This window comes from Panthera uncia (assembly GCF_023721935.1).
Source record: "Panthera uncia isolate 11264 chromosome E2 unlocalized genomic scaffold, Puncia_PCG_1.0 HiC_scaffold_20, whole genome shotgun sequence".
In the NCBI taxonomy this organism is placed as follows: Eukaryota; Metazoa; Chordata; class Mammalia; order Carnivora; family Felidae; genus Panthera; species Panthera uncia.
In genome coordinates, this window is record NW_026057589.1 from 7696061 (window position 1) to 7712120 (window position 16060).

Consider the following 16060-nt stretch of genomic DNA (forward strand, 5'->3'; position numbering starts at 1 on the left):
CTAGCCTTCGGCCTTGGGGTGAGGGGGCGTGGCACAACCTTGACCCCGCCCCCCTCTGGGATGCTGGGGCCTGGTCGCCATAGCGACCGGCTGTACACTACCACAACTTCACAGGCAGTGGATGCTGGCTGTCCGGCTGCCCGAGGGTCATGGCCTCCCCGAAGCCGCGGTGCTCCAGCTTCGCGACCACTTCGAGGTAGGCGCTGGCCAGACTGAGGGCGGAGAGGAGGGTTTGGAGAACTTGCAGAAAGAGAAAAGCTTCTGTCCGTTGATTCGGGGCTTCAGCCCCACCGGATCGCTGGGGCAGAAACAGAATGCGGACATTACGTGCTAGCAAAAGAGCTGGCGCACTTTAACATTAGTAAGAGCCAGCCTCTTTATATTGAGCGTATATGATGTGCCAAGTGCTTTATATATAGCATATTTAACTCACAACTCTATGAAGTAGTAATATCTTCTGGATACTTCTATTACAAATAGAAGTCTGGAGAGATCATGTGTTTTACACGTTTACAAGTGGTGGAGCTAGGATTTGAACCCAGCCATGTGAGACTTCTTAGCTCTTAGCCACAGAGATAAATGGCCTCTTCACCCATTGGTTTATGGCAAAGATGCTTATCGAATTGCTGTCTATTCAGAGGTTGCAGCCTCTGGGCATTGCAAAATTTGACAAGTTCTATTAGCCAGGAAAGCCACAAAATGTACATAATAAGACAAAATTTGGGGTAAATGTCTTTCTAGCTTTGGGAACCCAAGAAGTCTCTTAAGTTCTGGGCTTCTGCTTCTGTATCTCAAACGTGGGGATGTTACAGCCCACCTCACAAACATTGCCAGGAAAATTTAGGCAGAATATGCGAAGCTCTCATCACAGTTCTTGCATATACTAAACATTCGGTTGTTTAATGAACGTAGTTTCTCCCTTCTACTCATTTCCAACGCAAAAACTTGATCTCACCTAAACTCTAATCCTTCAGGGTTTGCTACCTCAACAGAGAAAGCCTACAAAAGTCAGGAAATTGTTTGCCAATTTGATTATTTTATCCAGAGTTAGAATGAAACTATAAGAACCAGGCAGCAGGCTTGAGAAAGAATGTTGTTACCCAGCACTGGAATGATTTAGGAAACTGCAGTCATGTTTGAAAGGGATATGAAATGGATTCAGAAGAAGAATCCTCATCTATTTTAAGAAGGAAGCATAGAGGGTCACCTGGGTGGCGTTGTTGGTTAAGACACCAACTTCAGCTCGGGTCATGATCTCGCGGTTTGTGAGTTCGAGCCCCGTATGGGGCTCTGTGCCAGCAGCTCGGATTCTGTGTCTCCCTCCCTCTCTCTGTGCCCCTCCCCCACTCAAGCTTTGTTTCTCTCTCTCTCTCTCTCTCTCAAAAATAAACATTAAAAAGAAGAAGAAGAAGAAGAAGAAGAAGAAGAAGAAGAAGAAGAAGAAAGAGGAGGAGGAGGAGGAGGAGGAAGCATAGGGGTGCCTGGGTGGCTCAGTTGCTTCAGCATCTGACTCTGGCTCAGGTCATGATCTTGCAGTTTGTGAGTTCAAGCCCAGCACTGTTCAAGCTGACAGTGCAGAGCCTGCTTCGGATCCTCTGTCCTCCTTTTTCTCTGCCCCTCCCCGGCTTGAACTTTCTCCCCCAAAATAAATAAACTGTAAAAAAAAGTATCAAAAGGAAGAAAGGAAGGAAGGAAGGAAGAGAAAAGAAGAAATATAGGGGCAGTCCCCTACTGGCTCAGTCAGTAGAGCATGTGACTATTTTTTTTTAATGTTTATTTATTTTTGAGAGATGGAGAGAGTGCACGAATGCAAAAACCCTTCCTTTTCTATAGCTGCTGTTTATTTGATATGGTTTGTTCATACTTGTCCCATTGAGAGATAAGAGAGGACTAGCGTTTGGGGTGTCACCGCACTATGGAGTAGGACTAAGGAACCAAGTCCTTAGGTTCCCAACTAGATTCACATTTACTGCTCTCAACTTCTCTGGAATACAGGTAGTCCCAGTCTCACTTTTATAGACAAAGACACTGAGGTTCAGAGAGGTTAAACAGTATGCCCAAGGTCATTGGCTAGCAAAGGGAACGAAGACACAGGTCTGTCTGGCAGCATAAATGACCCCCACCCACTGCCATCATGGATTTCTGGAATTACTTTTCCCTTTTCTTCACCTGGGTCTGCCTTCCCAGGGCAGCCCTCCCTGTTGATCCCCAAATGCCTTCCTAGCTTGAGGAAGGATGGCACTCCCTCCCAAGAGGTCTAGGAGCTAAAGACCTTCTTAGAATCAACTTTTCTCCCATCTTACTGTCATCATTAACATCTGCACAGCTCCTTGCAGTTTACAGGCTGTTTTTGCGTATCTCTTTTCCTTGTATTAAACTTCACAACAACTTTATAAGATAGGAAAAGCAAGAATTGTCTCCATTTCCTTATAAGCATACTAGGCTGAGAGAGGTCAAATGGCTTGCCTGGGGGTTCCTGTTGGAACCCCAAATGTCAACCCCCAGGCCTTTCAGCCGGTAAGTGCAGGATGGGGACTCACACACCAGCTCTTGGACCTCAGACCTTGTGCTTCTTGTCCTAACACCTACCTTTGGTATCACACCCCCAGAATGTGCCAGTCACAAACATGAAACTCCTCTGAACACTGAATGAAAGTTTAAGTCCACAGAGTTCTCTGGGCTCATGAAGGGCACTCATGAAGGTATCCTGTCACTGTAGGGATTGATGAGATCCTCAGCATGAGAAGGTTTCCAGGAATGTAGGAAAATGTTTTGGGCCCATGGCCAGGAACTTGTTGGCAACATCTCTGTGAATCTGTAGGCACTGCTGGGAAGACCCAGAGCCTAGCTCTGCAGGGAAAAGAGGCCATGTCCTGTTGATCTGGGAAGGTTGGAGGTGCTCTCCCTACTCAGAGCTCTGTCATCTACCACTGTCTTCCCCTTCTCTGTGCAGAACACACATACAGCCTTCAGGAGTGACCGTAGATGACTCCTACCTCACAGAAGCCAAGAGCTCCCAGAACCGAAAGTTTTCCCAGAGACAGAAGACGCTGGTTAGTGGCAATGTCTTGCTGGAAACCCAAATGTCAGCTCCCAGACCCTAGCTACCTCCCTCTCTGCAACCCAAAAGCACCACCCACCTGAAACATGCCCCCCCGCCCCAGAAGCCAGCAGTTTCTCTCCAGTCAGGGAAGCATGGCTTACAGTGGCCAGACCCATCAGGCTTTAGGGTAGAGGTCTGCAAACTGGTTGCACCTCATCTGAAAAGCCTTTCCAGACCTCCCCTGGCAGAGAGAGACTCAGCTCCTTCCTGACACCCTTCCCCTGCAGCTCAATGCTCTGGAGTGGACCTCATTTTTTCATTCAGCCTGCCATATGCCAGGCACTGTGCTAGATGCTGGGATGGTCACACCAGATCTACCAAGGTCCTTCAGGGCTGTGACTATATGTTTTGTTTTGTTTTTTTTCTGTACGGCCCTGATCCCTGATAGGGTACTTGAGTGTTTGGCATATGTTGAGAGCTCCATAATGCTGTGAGTAAATGTGTGAAGGCACGAGTAAAAAGATGTTATTACCCCCTTGTGTTGCTGGCTCTGGGTTGGTGGCAAGAGATTCTACTAGCCTCAGGAAACTGCCCTTCCACCATTCCTGTTCTTTTAATTTTTTTATATAAAAATGAATTCTGTCTTGGGGCACCTGGCTGGCTCAGTCCGTAGAGTGTGAGACTCTTGATCTCTGGGTTTTGAGTTCAAGCCCCATGTTGGGCGTACAGCTTACTTTAAAAAAAAAAAATAATGAATGCTGTCTTATTAAGTACTTTTGAACTTTTGTTGATACAATCATAGGGTTGTAATTATTTAATTAGCAAACCGACTTTAAAAAAAAAAACACACAGTTTAGCAAACTTATAACTCCAGTTCACAGTGGAGCATTATGGGCTGTGTGGTAGTTTTGTGTGTGTCCCCTATGGGGAATTTAAGGACACATGGGACCCACACTTTATGAAGCTGGAGATTCCCAACATGGGGACCCAGACTCCAGAGAGGGAAAGGGAATCAGTGTGGACTCTTCGCAGAGACCAAGCGCAGCCAGGGCCTCGGAAGACCGATAACGGGGCACGTGATCCCCCCTCCACCCAGCTGCCATCCCACGGTGTACCTGGGCCTAAGCACTTTCTTCCTGCGAGGGCACCACCATTCTCAACCACCAGAGGGCATTACTCCCTCACGCCGCCCCCTGGCCACGCCCCTTCCCATTTTCACCTGCAGGAGGAAGCAGAGAGGTAAGAGCCCCAGTGTAACATTTTGCACCTGTCGGCTGGTGGAGGCCAGCTAGTAATGATAACAACGACCTGGAAGCCGCACTTGCCCCAGAATCAATGTAGGATGACCATGTTTTCTCCCCACACAAACGGCAGACAGAACACAAGTCCTAGCCTTTTGAAAGTCTGAAAAACTTATCAGTTCACTAGGGTTAGATGCTTCTTTGACAAATTCCCAGATGTCTTTCAGAATTACTTGGCACAAAATCACAATTTTGATAAAATTTCAAAAAACTTGTTTTTCTGGCTTGATTTTTAGCAGTTTTAATTCTCTCATTTTTCCAGTTTGCCTATTTATACTTTATTTACTCTCTTTTTAACTATTTAAAAATTTTATTCTTGATAGTTCTTCTCAAACTCAAACAAAAAGAAATCTTAAGGCTTTCTTTCTTTTTTTATTTTTTTTATTTTTTAATGTTTATTCATTTTTGAGAGATGGAGAGAGACAGAGCATGAGCAGGAGAGGGGCAGAGAGAGAGAGAAGGAGACACAGAATCCAAAGCAGGCTCCAGGCTCTGAGCTGTCAGCACAGAGCCTGATGTGGGCTTGAACTCACAGACCAGGAGATGATGACCTGAGCCCAAGTCGGACATTCAACTGACTGAGCCCCTCCACCGCCCCCCCCCCGATCCCAGAAATTTTTGAAAAATGTACAATTGTAGAAAAATAAGCATCCAATGGCCTATCATTAGAGAATAATTGTTGATAACTTTTTACATTATTTCTTGTTTTTTTCTAGACTTCCATTTTTACCTAGTTGTGCTTATTCCTTAATTTCAGGCTTTACTTAACCCTTAGAGCTGTAGGGTTAGCATATTTCCACATTAAATCTTTTTGTAAACATTTCATGACTACTTTTATTTTTTAGACATTTAGGAGTTTTCTAATTTCTGGGTATTTAGGAATTTATTAATTTTTCCACAGTCATAAGTAAGGCTTTGAGGACAGCCCTTCTGTATAAAGCTGCTGCTCTATCTCTGACTCCCTCTACACTGGCCACCCCAGGCCTCAGCCTCAACCAGCCTGCTCTCCTTGGACATTGGCCCCTATTCATTGCTCTTTAAAATTCTTTTTTTTTTTTCATATTTTTTTAATTAATTTTTTTTTTTTGAAGGAGAGACAGACAGAGCATGAGCGGGGGAGGAGCAGAGAGAGGGAGACACAGAATTTGAAGTAGGCTTCAGGCTCTAAGCTGTCAGCACAGAGCCCAACATGGGGCTCGAACTCACGAACTGTAAGATCGTGACCCGAGCTGAAGTCGGATGCTTAACCGACTGAGCCACCCAGGTGCCCCTAAAATTCTTTTTTTTTAAATTGTTTTTTGATGTTTATTTCTGAGAGAGAGAGAGCACATGAGTAGGAGAGGGGCAGAAAGAGAGGGAGCCACAGAATCTGAAGTAGGCTCCAGGCTCTGAGCTGTCAGCACAGAGCCCAACGCAGGGCTCGAACCCACCAACTGTGAGATCATGACCTGAACCGAAGTCAGACTTTCAACCGACTGAGCCACCCAACCGCCCCCGTAGCTCTTTAAAATTCTTGCTGTTGGGGTGCCTAGGTGGCTCAGTTGGTTGAGTGTCTGATTTTGGCCCAGGTCATGATCTTGTGGTTCATGAATTTGAGCCCTGCGTCAGGCTCTGTGCTGAGAGCTCAGAACCTGGAGCTTGCTTCGGATTCTGTATCCCCCTTGCTCTCTCGTCTCTCTCTTTCTCTCAAAAATAAATGAAAATGTTAAAAAAAAATCTTGCTGTTTCCCTGAGGTGTTAGTGCTACCCAGGCAGTCTGTGTGCCCCACCTTTAAACCTGAGATACACCCCCTCTCCCAGAGTGGCCTCAGTTCCTCTCATATACGTATTCAAGTTTTACTGAATGAACATCACAGATATTATCACCTCCTCCTCCAAGATGTTAGCCTTTTCTGGTCCCCTCCAGTCAGGGCCCATCCCTACCTGGTAATCTGCATTGGCTTTAGTCACTACCTGGTGCTAGAGCCCACATTCTTAATTATGAACCATATTAAGAGATGTTGGGGGGTGCCTAGGTGGCTCAGTCGGTTAAGCATCTGACTTCGGCTCAGGTCATGATCTCACTGCTCGTGAGTTTCAACCCCACGTTGGGTTCTGTGCTTACAGCTCAGAGTCTAGAGCCTGCTTTGGATTCTGTCTCCATCTATCTCTGCCCCTCCCCTGCCTGCTCGCTCTCGCTCTCTCTCTCAAAAATAAATAAACATTTAAAAAGACAGAGAGAGATGTTAGGGAGGGGCGCCTGGCTGGCTCAGGCACACACCTGCTATAGCATGTGACTCTTCATATTGGGGTCATGAGTTCAAGCACCATGTTGGGCATGGAGCCTACTTAAAAAAGAGAGAGAGAAAAGAGATGTTGGGGGGGGGCGGAATTAAGAATAGAAGGAGGATGATGGAGAGGAGCATCAGGAATGGGAGCAATGTTGCCTTGGTAACCTCACCTGTCTCTTCCTGCAGTCCTGTCAGTTCTCCATTGGTGGCCACCTGTCCCCATGGCCCACATACACCAGTGGTCAGACCATTCTGCATAATCGAAAGCCCTGTTCATATGATTACCGGAAACGAGCAGGGTAAGCCAGGGTCAGCACTGTGGTGGATGGGCTGGTACAGACCTAGCATTGGGCCCAGAGACAGCACAGGGGTGTGTGCTGCCCCAGACCAAGGATGCAAGAGCCCCATGGTGTGCCCATCACATCTCATCCCACCATACCCTGCAGTAGTTGGCAGCAGCAGCCCCTGGGCACTACTAAGCCGAGGTACCTGGAGCAGCTAGAGAACTACCTACGCAAGGAGCTTCTCCTGCTGGACCTGAGCACAGATTCTGCCCAGGAGCTGAGGTTGCAGGTCAGAGCCACAGAATAACTGTGGGGAGGGCAGGAGGACAGGTGGGAGGAAATTTTACTCACTAGGACTCAGCATTCAGACTTCAGGAGAGACTATCCTCTCCCTTCTCTTTTGGGTCCCTATTCCTGGTAAGGGAAACAGGTTCTATGACAAAGTCAGCGAGCAGGCAAAGCTGGAACCAAAACTCTCCTGAGGCTTGAGTTTCACACCTGAGTCAGGTGAACTGGATGCTGTCTCCAGTTCCTTCAGCTTTGTGATCCCCAGTGCCTAGTTTGGGTTGTTGGACATCAGTGAATGGAGCCTGAATCCTGGCAATTGGGCAAGCAAGGGTCATATGGTGTTCACCAGCCCAGAGATGACAGACTCAAGCTTGAGGAACTTAGCCCAGACACATAGAGAAACTTAGATGCAGATTGGATTCTGGTACATACTAAGGAGGGAATCACCATCCCTGTTCTAACAGGGATGATGACAGGAAATCCCTTACTTCTGACTTAGTCACAGATAGAAACACTTGCTGAGCACCATCTGTGTGCCAGGCCCTGAACGAGGCCTTGTATACAATCTCATAGGCTGAAGGTACCTCATCAACAAGGAAGCAGAAGTTCAGAGAAGGCATACAGCTATGAAGTGGTAGGGCTGGGATATGAACTCAGGACTGATTCTAGAGCCTGTGCTAATTCCAGGACATAATGCTGTGCCCCAAAACTTGTGTCCAAATTGGACAGGAAACCACACCTTTACTTGGAGGTGAGAATACAAAGCTAGAGGCTTGAATGTCCTGTCCTCACAGGTCTGTAAGATGGCAACGGGATGATGGTGAGAGGCTAACTAAGGCACAGTGCTTGGAGGCTGGCTGCCTGGAGAGCCAAAGTGGGGCTCAGATACAGAAGGGACAGCCCTGACCCAGGTCATCTGCTAGCCTTCAGAGATAGCACCAGGAGAACAGCCTCCAGAGAACAGTTGAGAGGGACATAGCTACCCCTCAGCTTCCTGGCAATGAGCGACCCATGTGGTGCCCAGGGGTATTTATTTGAATGTGGGTCACCGGGTAACTTCATGCTACAATATTTCTAAACTTAAGAGAGTGGCAGCTATAGGCCAGGAGGTGACAGGTCCCCTTTTCTTGCCAGCCTTACAGGGAAATCTTTGAGTTCTTCATAGAGGACTTTAAAACGTACAAGCCATTGCTATCTTCCATCAAGAATGCATATGAGGTGATGCTGGGTAAGACTGCAGCCTCTGTGCCTGGGTCCAGTCTGGAAGGCATGGAGAGGATCCAACTCTTACCTTCTGGGGTTATGCAACCATGTTGGGCAGCTACTAATTAGGCCTTGAAGTCACCAAGCTTTGCTCAGCCTTGTTGCTTACACTGTCCTGTGATAGAGCACCTAACCACCTCCTGTCCTTGGGAAGTATGGTAAGAGAGCAACTTCACTATTGAGAGTGAAGCCCAGGAGTAAGTGAGTACCTTTGGGAAGTAGAGGCTCCCAACCAGGCTTAGGAGGTGCCGGGCATGGTACAACTACAGGACTAAAGGCTATAGAAAGGGCATAGATGAAATCCCAGTCCTCAACTAGACTGTGTCTCTGGTTTAAAAGCCAATGCAGGAAGGCCTTAAGCAGGAGCCATGTTTTGAACAAGGCATGCATAGACTCCTGGAGTTTGCAAGGGACATAGCCACTCACTGTTACCTTCGATCAGTGTCTCCTGGCTGTTTGTTCTCCATGGTCCCAAAGGTAGTCTCCCACCTGTCCCTGCTTAGCCCACCAGAGGGAGAAGATTCGGGCTCTGGAGCCCTTGAAGGCCAAACTTGTCACTGTGAATGAGGACTGCAACGAGAGGATCCTGGCCATGCGGGCTGAGGAGAGATATGAAATCTCCATGCTGAAGAAAGAGAAGATGAATTTGCTAAAACTCATTGACAAAAAGAACGAGGAGAAGATCTCATTGCAGAGCGAGGTGAATGGGAGTAGTATGGTGATCAGCTCCCTGAATTACTGCTACCTCCAGCCCAGGGGTGACCTGAAGCCTTGGGCACTAAGGTGACCCCTAACTCTCTACCCTTCTGCCTGGAATGATATACTGAGCCACCACCTACCTCCAGAGGCCCTACTTCCACATTCTGTCTTCCTCCTTGGCTTAGCACTGGTTCCATGTGGCCCCAAATAATAGCAGTCCTGCTTCTTGGCTCCCAGACTTTCTCCACAGGAGGAAGCATTGGCACTTTGTTGGATTCTCAGGAATGGCTAGCCTCCTTCTTTTACCTTTTCTCTTCCCAGGCCCTGATGTGGCCACCCAGCATCCATCCCATCCCCTTTGATGGCTCGCTAAGTACAGTCCCATGACCACACAGCCACCTTCCCAACAGGTGTCCAAACTGAGGAAGAATTTGGCTGAGGAGTACCTGCACTACCTCAGTGAGCGAGATGCCCGCAAGATCCTCATTGCAGACTTGAATGAGCTGCGGTACCAGCGGGAAGACATGTCACTAGCCCAGTCCCCAGGTAAGCCTGAGGTGGGTTTCTCTCCCCTGAGGAGGCACTAGAGGAGTCTCGCCATTCGTCCCCATTCAACTCTCCTACATCTGTTCATTCCATGCCCATTCACAATGCTGGGGGGTGGGGTGGGGTGGGGTGGGGTGGGGTGGGGTGGGGATATTCTTGCTGCTGCCTGGGTCTGTGGATCTTCTGAGCTGGACTGAGAATCATAGACTCCTTGTTTAAATAGGAAACAATTGTTGGCCGCTGAGGCAACTGAGACTCCCTGAGAGCAGGACAGGCCTGGTACCTCGTGTCCTGGACTTCTCTGTTTAAGCTCGAAGTTGTAAGATATTAGTGCTGTAGGAAAGACCCAGGGCTTCCCAAGCAGCGAGAGAAGGACCTGGAACAAGCCCTGAGGAACATTCTAACCCTGCCCTGGGCTACAGGCCTTAGAGTCAGGGTGATGCAAGCTGGCCGGTACCCTGACAGGTATCTGGGGCGAGGACCCCGTTAAGTTAACACTGGCTCTGAAGATGACCCGGCAAGACCTGACCCGCACACAGATGGAACTCAACACCATGAAAGCCAACTTTGGAGATGTGGTGCCCAGGAGGGACTTTGAAATGCAGGAGAAGACCAACAAGGATCTGCAGGAGCAGGTGCTGGTGGGCAGGCAGGGCAGGCAGGTCAGGCAGGGTAGGGAAGGGTCATGCAGGTGGGTAGTGAGGATCAATCACCTTGTCCGTAGCTGGACAGCCTGAGAGGTGACTATGAAGAGGTCTGCAAGGAGCACGAGATACTGCTACAGTTGCACATGACCACACTGAAGGAGCGGGACCAGTTTTATTCTGAGCTCCAGGAGATCCAGCGCACCTCTACACCACGGCCTGACTGGACCAAGTGTGAAGGTAATGATGGCCATTGGACTCCCAGGGAGTGCTCAACGATGTGGTTTGGACTCCAGCTCCCTCTTCCCACCTGCAGATGTGGTGGCTGGGGGCCCAGATCGCTGGCAAATGCTGGCCGAGGGCAAAAACAGTGACCAGCTGGTGGATGTGCTCTTGGAGGAGATTGGCGAGGGCCTGCTCCGGGAGAAAGACTTCTTTCCTGGTCTGGTAGGGGTCCCTGGGCTTGGGAGGCTTGGGGCCAGAGTCAGAACAGCCAGGCCTTGCTGCTAAGACTTGAGATTCTGGGGAACCATCTTGGGCTCTGCCTGGGCCCAGAGATGAGCTGACATTCTACCTTGCAGGGCTATGGGGAAGCCATCCCCTCTTTCCTTCGATTTGATGGCATTGTGGAGAACAAGAAGCCAACCAAGAAGGATGTGGTAAACCTACTCAAGGATGCCTGGAAGGAACGTCTTGTTGAGGAGCAGGTCAGATCTCATGGGCCATTTGGGCCTGGTGTGGCCTGTAGAATCCTCCAGGGAATTCCATCAAGGTGTTAGGGGGGAGGGCTAACCCGCCATGGGGCAGGGTTACTAAGCAGTCGTCCCCAACCCTGCAGAAAGAGAAATTCCCAGATTTCTTCTTCAATTTCCTGGAGAATCGCTTTGGACCTGGTGATGCCATGGCCTGGGCTTACACCATTTTTGAAAATATCAAGCTCTTCCGTTCTAATGAGGTCATGAGCCAGTTCTATGCACTCTTGATGGGAAAGGTGAGGTTGGACCTGGCCCTCCACCCTTTGTCCCCACCATAGGCCAGGTCTATCCCTATCACTTCAGGAAGCAGCAAGTTAGTCAATGCTTCCTTCCCTGTAGAGGAGCGAGAGTGTGTACATCAAGCAGAAGGAGACCGTAGTACAGTTGCTGAAGGAGATGACAAATGCTGACAGTCAGAATGAGGGGCTGATAACCATGGAAAACTTAAGGTGAGAGGCCAGTCCAGCCACCACAAACTCCTGCCCAACATTTCCTCTGGCCAGGCTCCCAGGTGTGCAGGGGAAAGGGGAGCCTGACAGGAAGGGCTCACAGCCCCAACACTTGTTGTCCCTTTTGAGCAGTAGTGGGGCTGGCAGAGTGGTACAGGAAGGTAAGTGGGTAGGCCTGAGCCAGGCCTGTTGGCCCTTGTGTCTCCCCATAGCACTGTCCTTAAGAGCACCTTCCCCTTCAAGAAGGAAGAGAGAATCCAGGAGTTGATGGAGGCAGGGGGCTGGCATTCCAACAGTAGCAATGCAGACTTGCTCAACTACCACTCATTGTTTATAGAGGTAGGTATGGGTGTGTGTCGGGGAGTGGGAGTTGTCCAGGAACTTGCCCAGCCCTGCCCTGGCCTCTGCTGGACCCCAACCAATGTGTCCTCACCCTGCCTTACGGACCCTCCCAGGATGAGGAGGGCCAGAGTATGCCCTTTGTGCAAAAGCTGTGGGAACAGTACATGGATGAAAAGGATGAGTACTTACAGGAGCTAAAGCAGGAGCTGGGCCTGGAACTGTGAGTAACTCCTGAGGTCCTCAGGCCCACTTAGCCATAGGCATATCCTGTAGGTTGGGCCACAGGGTGGCATCTCATTGCCTTGGATCTCCCTGTGCACTGAGTTTATTCCTGGGCACTATATACTGCTCAAGCTCAGCAGAGGACATCTTGGGGTCTGGGGTACAGAAGGGTCAAAGCCTATCTCTCTTTCTTTGTGGGGTAGCCATGATAAAGTAACCCTACCCAAGGTACGTGAAGCCCTGATGAACATTGATCCCGGCCTCGACAAACAGACCCTGAATAGCTATTTGAGCCAGGCCTTCCAGCTCCCCATGACAGAACTGCCTGAGGAGGGTGAAGAGAAGGAAGAAGCCATTATGGAACAGCTCCAGATTGCCCTGGAACAGCTTCAGATGATTGACCTCAGGCGCATGGGGCCTCGAGAGCAGGAGCCTGCAAGCTAGGGCTGCTATGGGCAGCCTGAGTGCTCCAGTGCTCTAGTGCTCCTAACCCCTAACTTTTAGTATAAAATTATTTGTCTGAACCTATTCTCCAGGTTGTGCTGGGGAATTGAGAAGAGGGATGAGTATTGGTCCCGGCCTGGCTGGCCCCAGGATATGCACCAAAACACAGCACATTCTGTTTGTGACACTTTATTGATGGTGAGGAGGGATGGGAGGAGACCTGGAAGAATATGTGGGGCCAAGTGGCCCTAGGTAGGGACTGGGTGAGTGTTGAGGCCTGGCCACTACTGAGCGGGAAAGACAGAGTTGCCACTGAATGCACAAGGGATGAGCAGCTGCCGGTATTCCAGGGGCAGGTGCCGCTCCACAAGCACATGCAAAGAGACTTGGTCGTTGACCAGGCCCTGCCTGTAGCAGAGGATAGATATAGAATCAGTGTCAGCACTCCAACATCCAGCACCTCCCTGCTTCTGCCCACTTACCGATGCATCAGCAGTTCCAGGTCCTCTGGTCTCACAGTCTTGCGGCCAGCATGAGCAGCAAACACCTCCAGGTCGTCACAAAGATGCTGGAAATACTTGTCCAGGCTGCCAAAGAGGGTTGGGGTAGAAAAGACTGAACTGACTGTTCATGATCTGAGGGGCTCCTCTCCCCACCCTGAGTGTCCAGGACTCACCACTTCTCCACCATTTCAAGAGCCTTCTTCTCCATGGGCATCTTAGCATAGAAGCTGAAGAGTTTCACATAGTGGTTCAGTCCAGTCTTGTGGGGATCTTGACGGGGCCTGGGGCCAAGGGTTCTGGCCCTGGGAGGAAGCCTGGTCGGTAGAGGCTCCAGAGGCTCTGAGGATAAGCTGGGGGCAAGAGTGGATAGTTAGCTAAAATGCTATGCGAAGAGGCCCCTAGTCAAAAACAAGTCTTGGGGTGCCTGGGTGACTCAGTTGGTTGAGCATCCGACTCTTGATCTTGGCTCAGGTCATGCTCTCCTGGTTCGTGAGTTCAAGCCCTGAATCAGGCTCTGTGCTGACAGTGTGGAGACTACTTGGGGTTCTCTCTCTCTCTTGCTCTCAAAATAAACAAATAAACTTCAAAACAAAACAAAACAAAACACAAAAACAAAACAAAACAAAAAACAAGTCTTACTGGCTCCTGCCAAGACTAGGGCCCATTTACTCCTTGGCTAACCTGAACCAATAACTCCAACTATGTGCTGAGGGGTAGTGGGGACAGAGGACCACACTGAGGTCTGGTCTTTCCCTGCAGCCCTGATCCTCCAGTCTGGACCCAATGTCCTAGTCTAGACTTATTACATAAATTGGTACTTGCTCAGGCCCATGACCCTCAGGCCTCTGTATGGACGGACATTCCTTCCCCTCAGCCCATTTCTGCCTATTTGATTCTGCTAATCGTCCTCCAGGAAGCCTTCTCTGACTATATACTAACTTAGAAACATCCCCCTACCCAGTTTCCTCTCAGAATGTGGAAGCATGCACCAGGATGACAGATGTACTCAGCGAGCCTCACTGAGCCCACCTCAGGGTGCTCTCCTGGGTGATCATCTGCATACTAATGAGAAGGGGGATAATCCTGTGGTACTCAATGCCAAGCTCAGAAGCCTGCTCCCTTCCCGAGAAGCCCATGCAAAACAAGGTCATAGAATCTTACATGGCAGTGCTAGGCGGTGGGGCTGACTCAAGAAACTGAAGTTGCCTGGCCTGAAGAAACTCAGTGGTGCTGGAGGCCAATTCTGGACTTGCTGTAGAGGAAGGGCAGGATTATAGGGGGCTCACCCAACTCTGAAGACCCACAGCCTCCTTGTCCTGTTCCTCAAGGGCCCCATTTACGTCTGGCCCGCCAAGCAACGGGCCCCTCAGAGGCTCCCTGACCCAAGACTACTTGTGCCCAGAAACACAACCCAGATATATAACTCCTCAGATTAGGGACTGAATGTAGCTGTCACCAAGTCACTCCCCCGTCCCTGCACTGGGACCCTTACCTGTCCTACCAGAGATGTTCTCATCTCCTGAAGATCCCTCTGGCTCCTTGGCCTCAACAGCTTCTGACGTTTCATTTCTGTCAGACTTGTCTGTCCTAACAGATCCTTGTGTTCCTGCTGTGTCCTTCACTTCACTCACACTCAAACTTTCCTCCATCCTCTCTTCTGCGTTCTCACCAACTCCACCCTGTAAGGGCTCTACTTCATCTTCTCCAGCGATAGCACTGCTGGTGTTTGGGAAGCTCATAGCAAGGGCATCAACCTTCTTTGCCTTTCCTGCCAGAAGTTGGGCTGGTTTTCCAGGACCTGAATCAAGGGAGAGAATACAAGTTAGAGAAGGATGTAGCTCAAGGATAAAGTAATAAAATCCACTCTAGCTCACTGAGGAGAAAAGCCCAGAGGGAGACCCAGGGTACTTGTTTGTGGAGTATCCTGGCCCAACACTAACTCTGCTCTGAGATGTAAGAGGGACCAACAGCCAGGGGGCTCTGCAGGACACACAAATGGGCCCGAAGAAGGAAAAGCCCACATACTCACTGTGGTTCTGCAGCTTAGGCCCACTCCTCTGTGTCCTGTGACTGAGAGCCTTCTCAGCATCTTTAGCCTCAGTGTAAGAGAGACAGGGCAGGGAGTGGTACACACTGGGGGAATGGCCAACTAAGGGCTGGGAGAAGGGCTGAGTGTCCTCCAACACGGTGTCGGTTGGCAGGGTAGCAACAGGGGTTCTGAGGCTGTTACCTGGAGATCAAAGGCAGTTGACACTCCGTCACCAGGGCCTGGGCAGTGGGCTCCATGAGTCTGCCCCAAGTGACCTTTAGATAAAACCTCCTAGTATTCTAAGAGAGCTTCCACAGTGATCTTCCTGCTTCTAGGCCTAATATTCCCACCCACCACAGCTTGTCCCACCCAAACTGCTCACCCATGCCTCCACTTCTCACTCTGCTCCCTCTACCTGGAATCCTCCTACTCTAGTAAACTTGACTTGTCTTCTGGAAGCAGGCTCCCCAGTCAGTTCTGACTGGCCAGCTGATCCTTAAACCTGAGCCCTATCAATCAATCTTCCCAAAAGCTCCAGTCACCATACCACACCTTTCCTACCCTCAGCCCTCTAGCTTCTCAAGAATGTGGGGCTAAGACTGGGGCTCCATTTAGACAAGGGACATTTTGTAGAAAGGAAGCAGAAACTCTTCATAGACCTACTAATCAGGCTTGCTCACTGTCCTTGACCTGACAGAGGAGTAATCCTGGACTCAGCATACCTCCCATGGGAGTGGGGGAGCTTTCCCCATAGGGCAGAAGGAAATCTCAACCTTACCTGGAGAAACCAAGGCCAGGGAAGTATCTTGCAAATCCTGCAAAAATGCACCCACATCTACAGCTCGACGGGTGGGAGGTCTGCGAGCCAAACCAGGCCTGTGCACTGACTGTGGCTGAAGAGGTGTGGCAAAGGTCAAGTTGAGGGAACTGGTGGGAGGGAGGAACCATGAAGGAAAGTCAGGTACCTGAAGCCCAATT

The 16060-nt window shown here is 49.7% G+C and overlaps 2 protein-coding genes across 5 annotated transcripts in view; one reads left to right on the forward strand and one right to left on the reverse strand.

Annotated features, from left to right (window-relative positions):
* Nucleotides 1-81: 81 nt before the first annotated feature.
* On the forward strand, nucleotides 82-12630 carry TSNAXIP1 (translin associated factor X interacting protein 1). 4 transcript variants are annotated; one of them, XM_049622817.1, is made up of 16 exons: nucleotides 94-196; nucleotides 2954-3053; nucleotides 6801-6913; nucleotides 7061-7187; nucleotides 8321-8414; nucleotides 8953-9149; nucleotides 9559-9694; nucleotides 10160-10329; nucleotides 10419-10578; nucleotides 10655-10785; nucleotides 10920-11045; nucleotides 11177-11329; nucleotides 11433-11542; nucleotides 11755-11881; nucleotides 11998-12104; nucleotides 12310-12630. In XM_049622817.1, the coding sequence occupies exons 1-16, from the start codon at nucleotides 150-152 to the stop codon at nucleotides 12548-12550; spliced, it is 2139 nt and encodes a 712-aa protein (XP_049478774.1). In that variant the 5' UTR covers nucleotides 94-149; the 3' UTR covers nucleotides 12551-12630. The 4 variants fall into 4 exon arrangements, with proteins under 4 accessions (XP_049478777.1, XP_049478774.1, XP_049478775.1 ...); XM_049622818.1 differs by lacking the exon at nucleotides 11998-12104 and having other exon boundaries at nucleotides 12310-12403; XM_049622819.1 differs by lacking the exons at nucleotides 6801-6913; nucleotides 7061-7187; nucleotides 8321-8414; nucleotides 8953-9149.
* A 93-nt stretch (nucleotides 12631-12723) lies between these two features.
* CENPT (centromere protein T) overlaps nucleotides 12724-16060 on the reverse strand; it is a 5807-nt gene continuing 2470 nt past the window's right edge. The window contains exons 7-13 of the mRNA XM_049622828.1: nucleotides 15861-16009; nucleotides 15083-15283; nucleotides 14546-14851; nucleotides 14215-14305; nucleotides 13227-13403; nucleotides 13033-13137; nucleotides 12724-12958 (exon numbers count right to left, since the gene is read on the reverse strand). Of these exons, the coding sequence (XP_049478785.1) occupies nucleotides 12835-12958; nucleotides 13033-13137; nucleotides 13227-13403; nucleotides 14215-14305; nucleotides 14546-14851; nucleotides 15083-15283; nucleotides 15861-16009 (1153 nt within the window). The 3' untranslated portion in view covers nucleotides 12724-12834. The remainder of the gene's footprint in view (nucleotides 12959-13032; nucleotides 13138-13226; nucleotides 13404-14214; nucleotides 14306-14545; nucleotides 14852-15082; nucleotides 15284-15860; nucleotides 16010-16060) is intronic.

Bases quoted from the DNA above. Each gene is read 5' to 3' on its own strand.
- TSNAXIP1 (XM_049622817.1), top strand. From the start codon at position 150: ATGGCCTCCCCGAAGCCGCGGTGCTCCAGCTTCGCGACCACTTCGAG. The intron at 3,054-6,800 runs GTTAGTGGCAAT...CTCTTCCTGCAG, and splicing joins CCCAGAGACAGAAGACGCTG to TCCTGTCAGTTCTCCATTGG. The intron at 12,105-12,309 runs GTGAGTAACTCC...TTTGTGGGGTAG, and splicing joins CAGGAGCTGGGCCTGGAACT to CCATGATAAAGTAACCCTAC.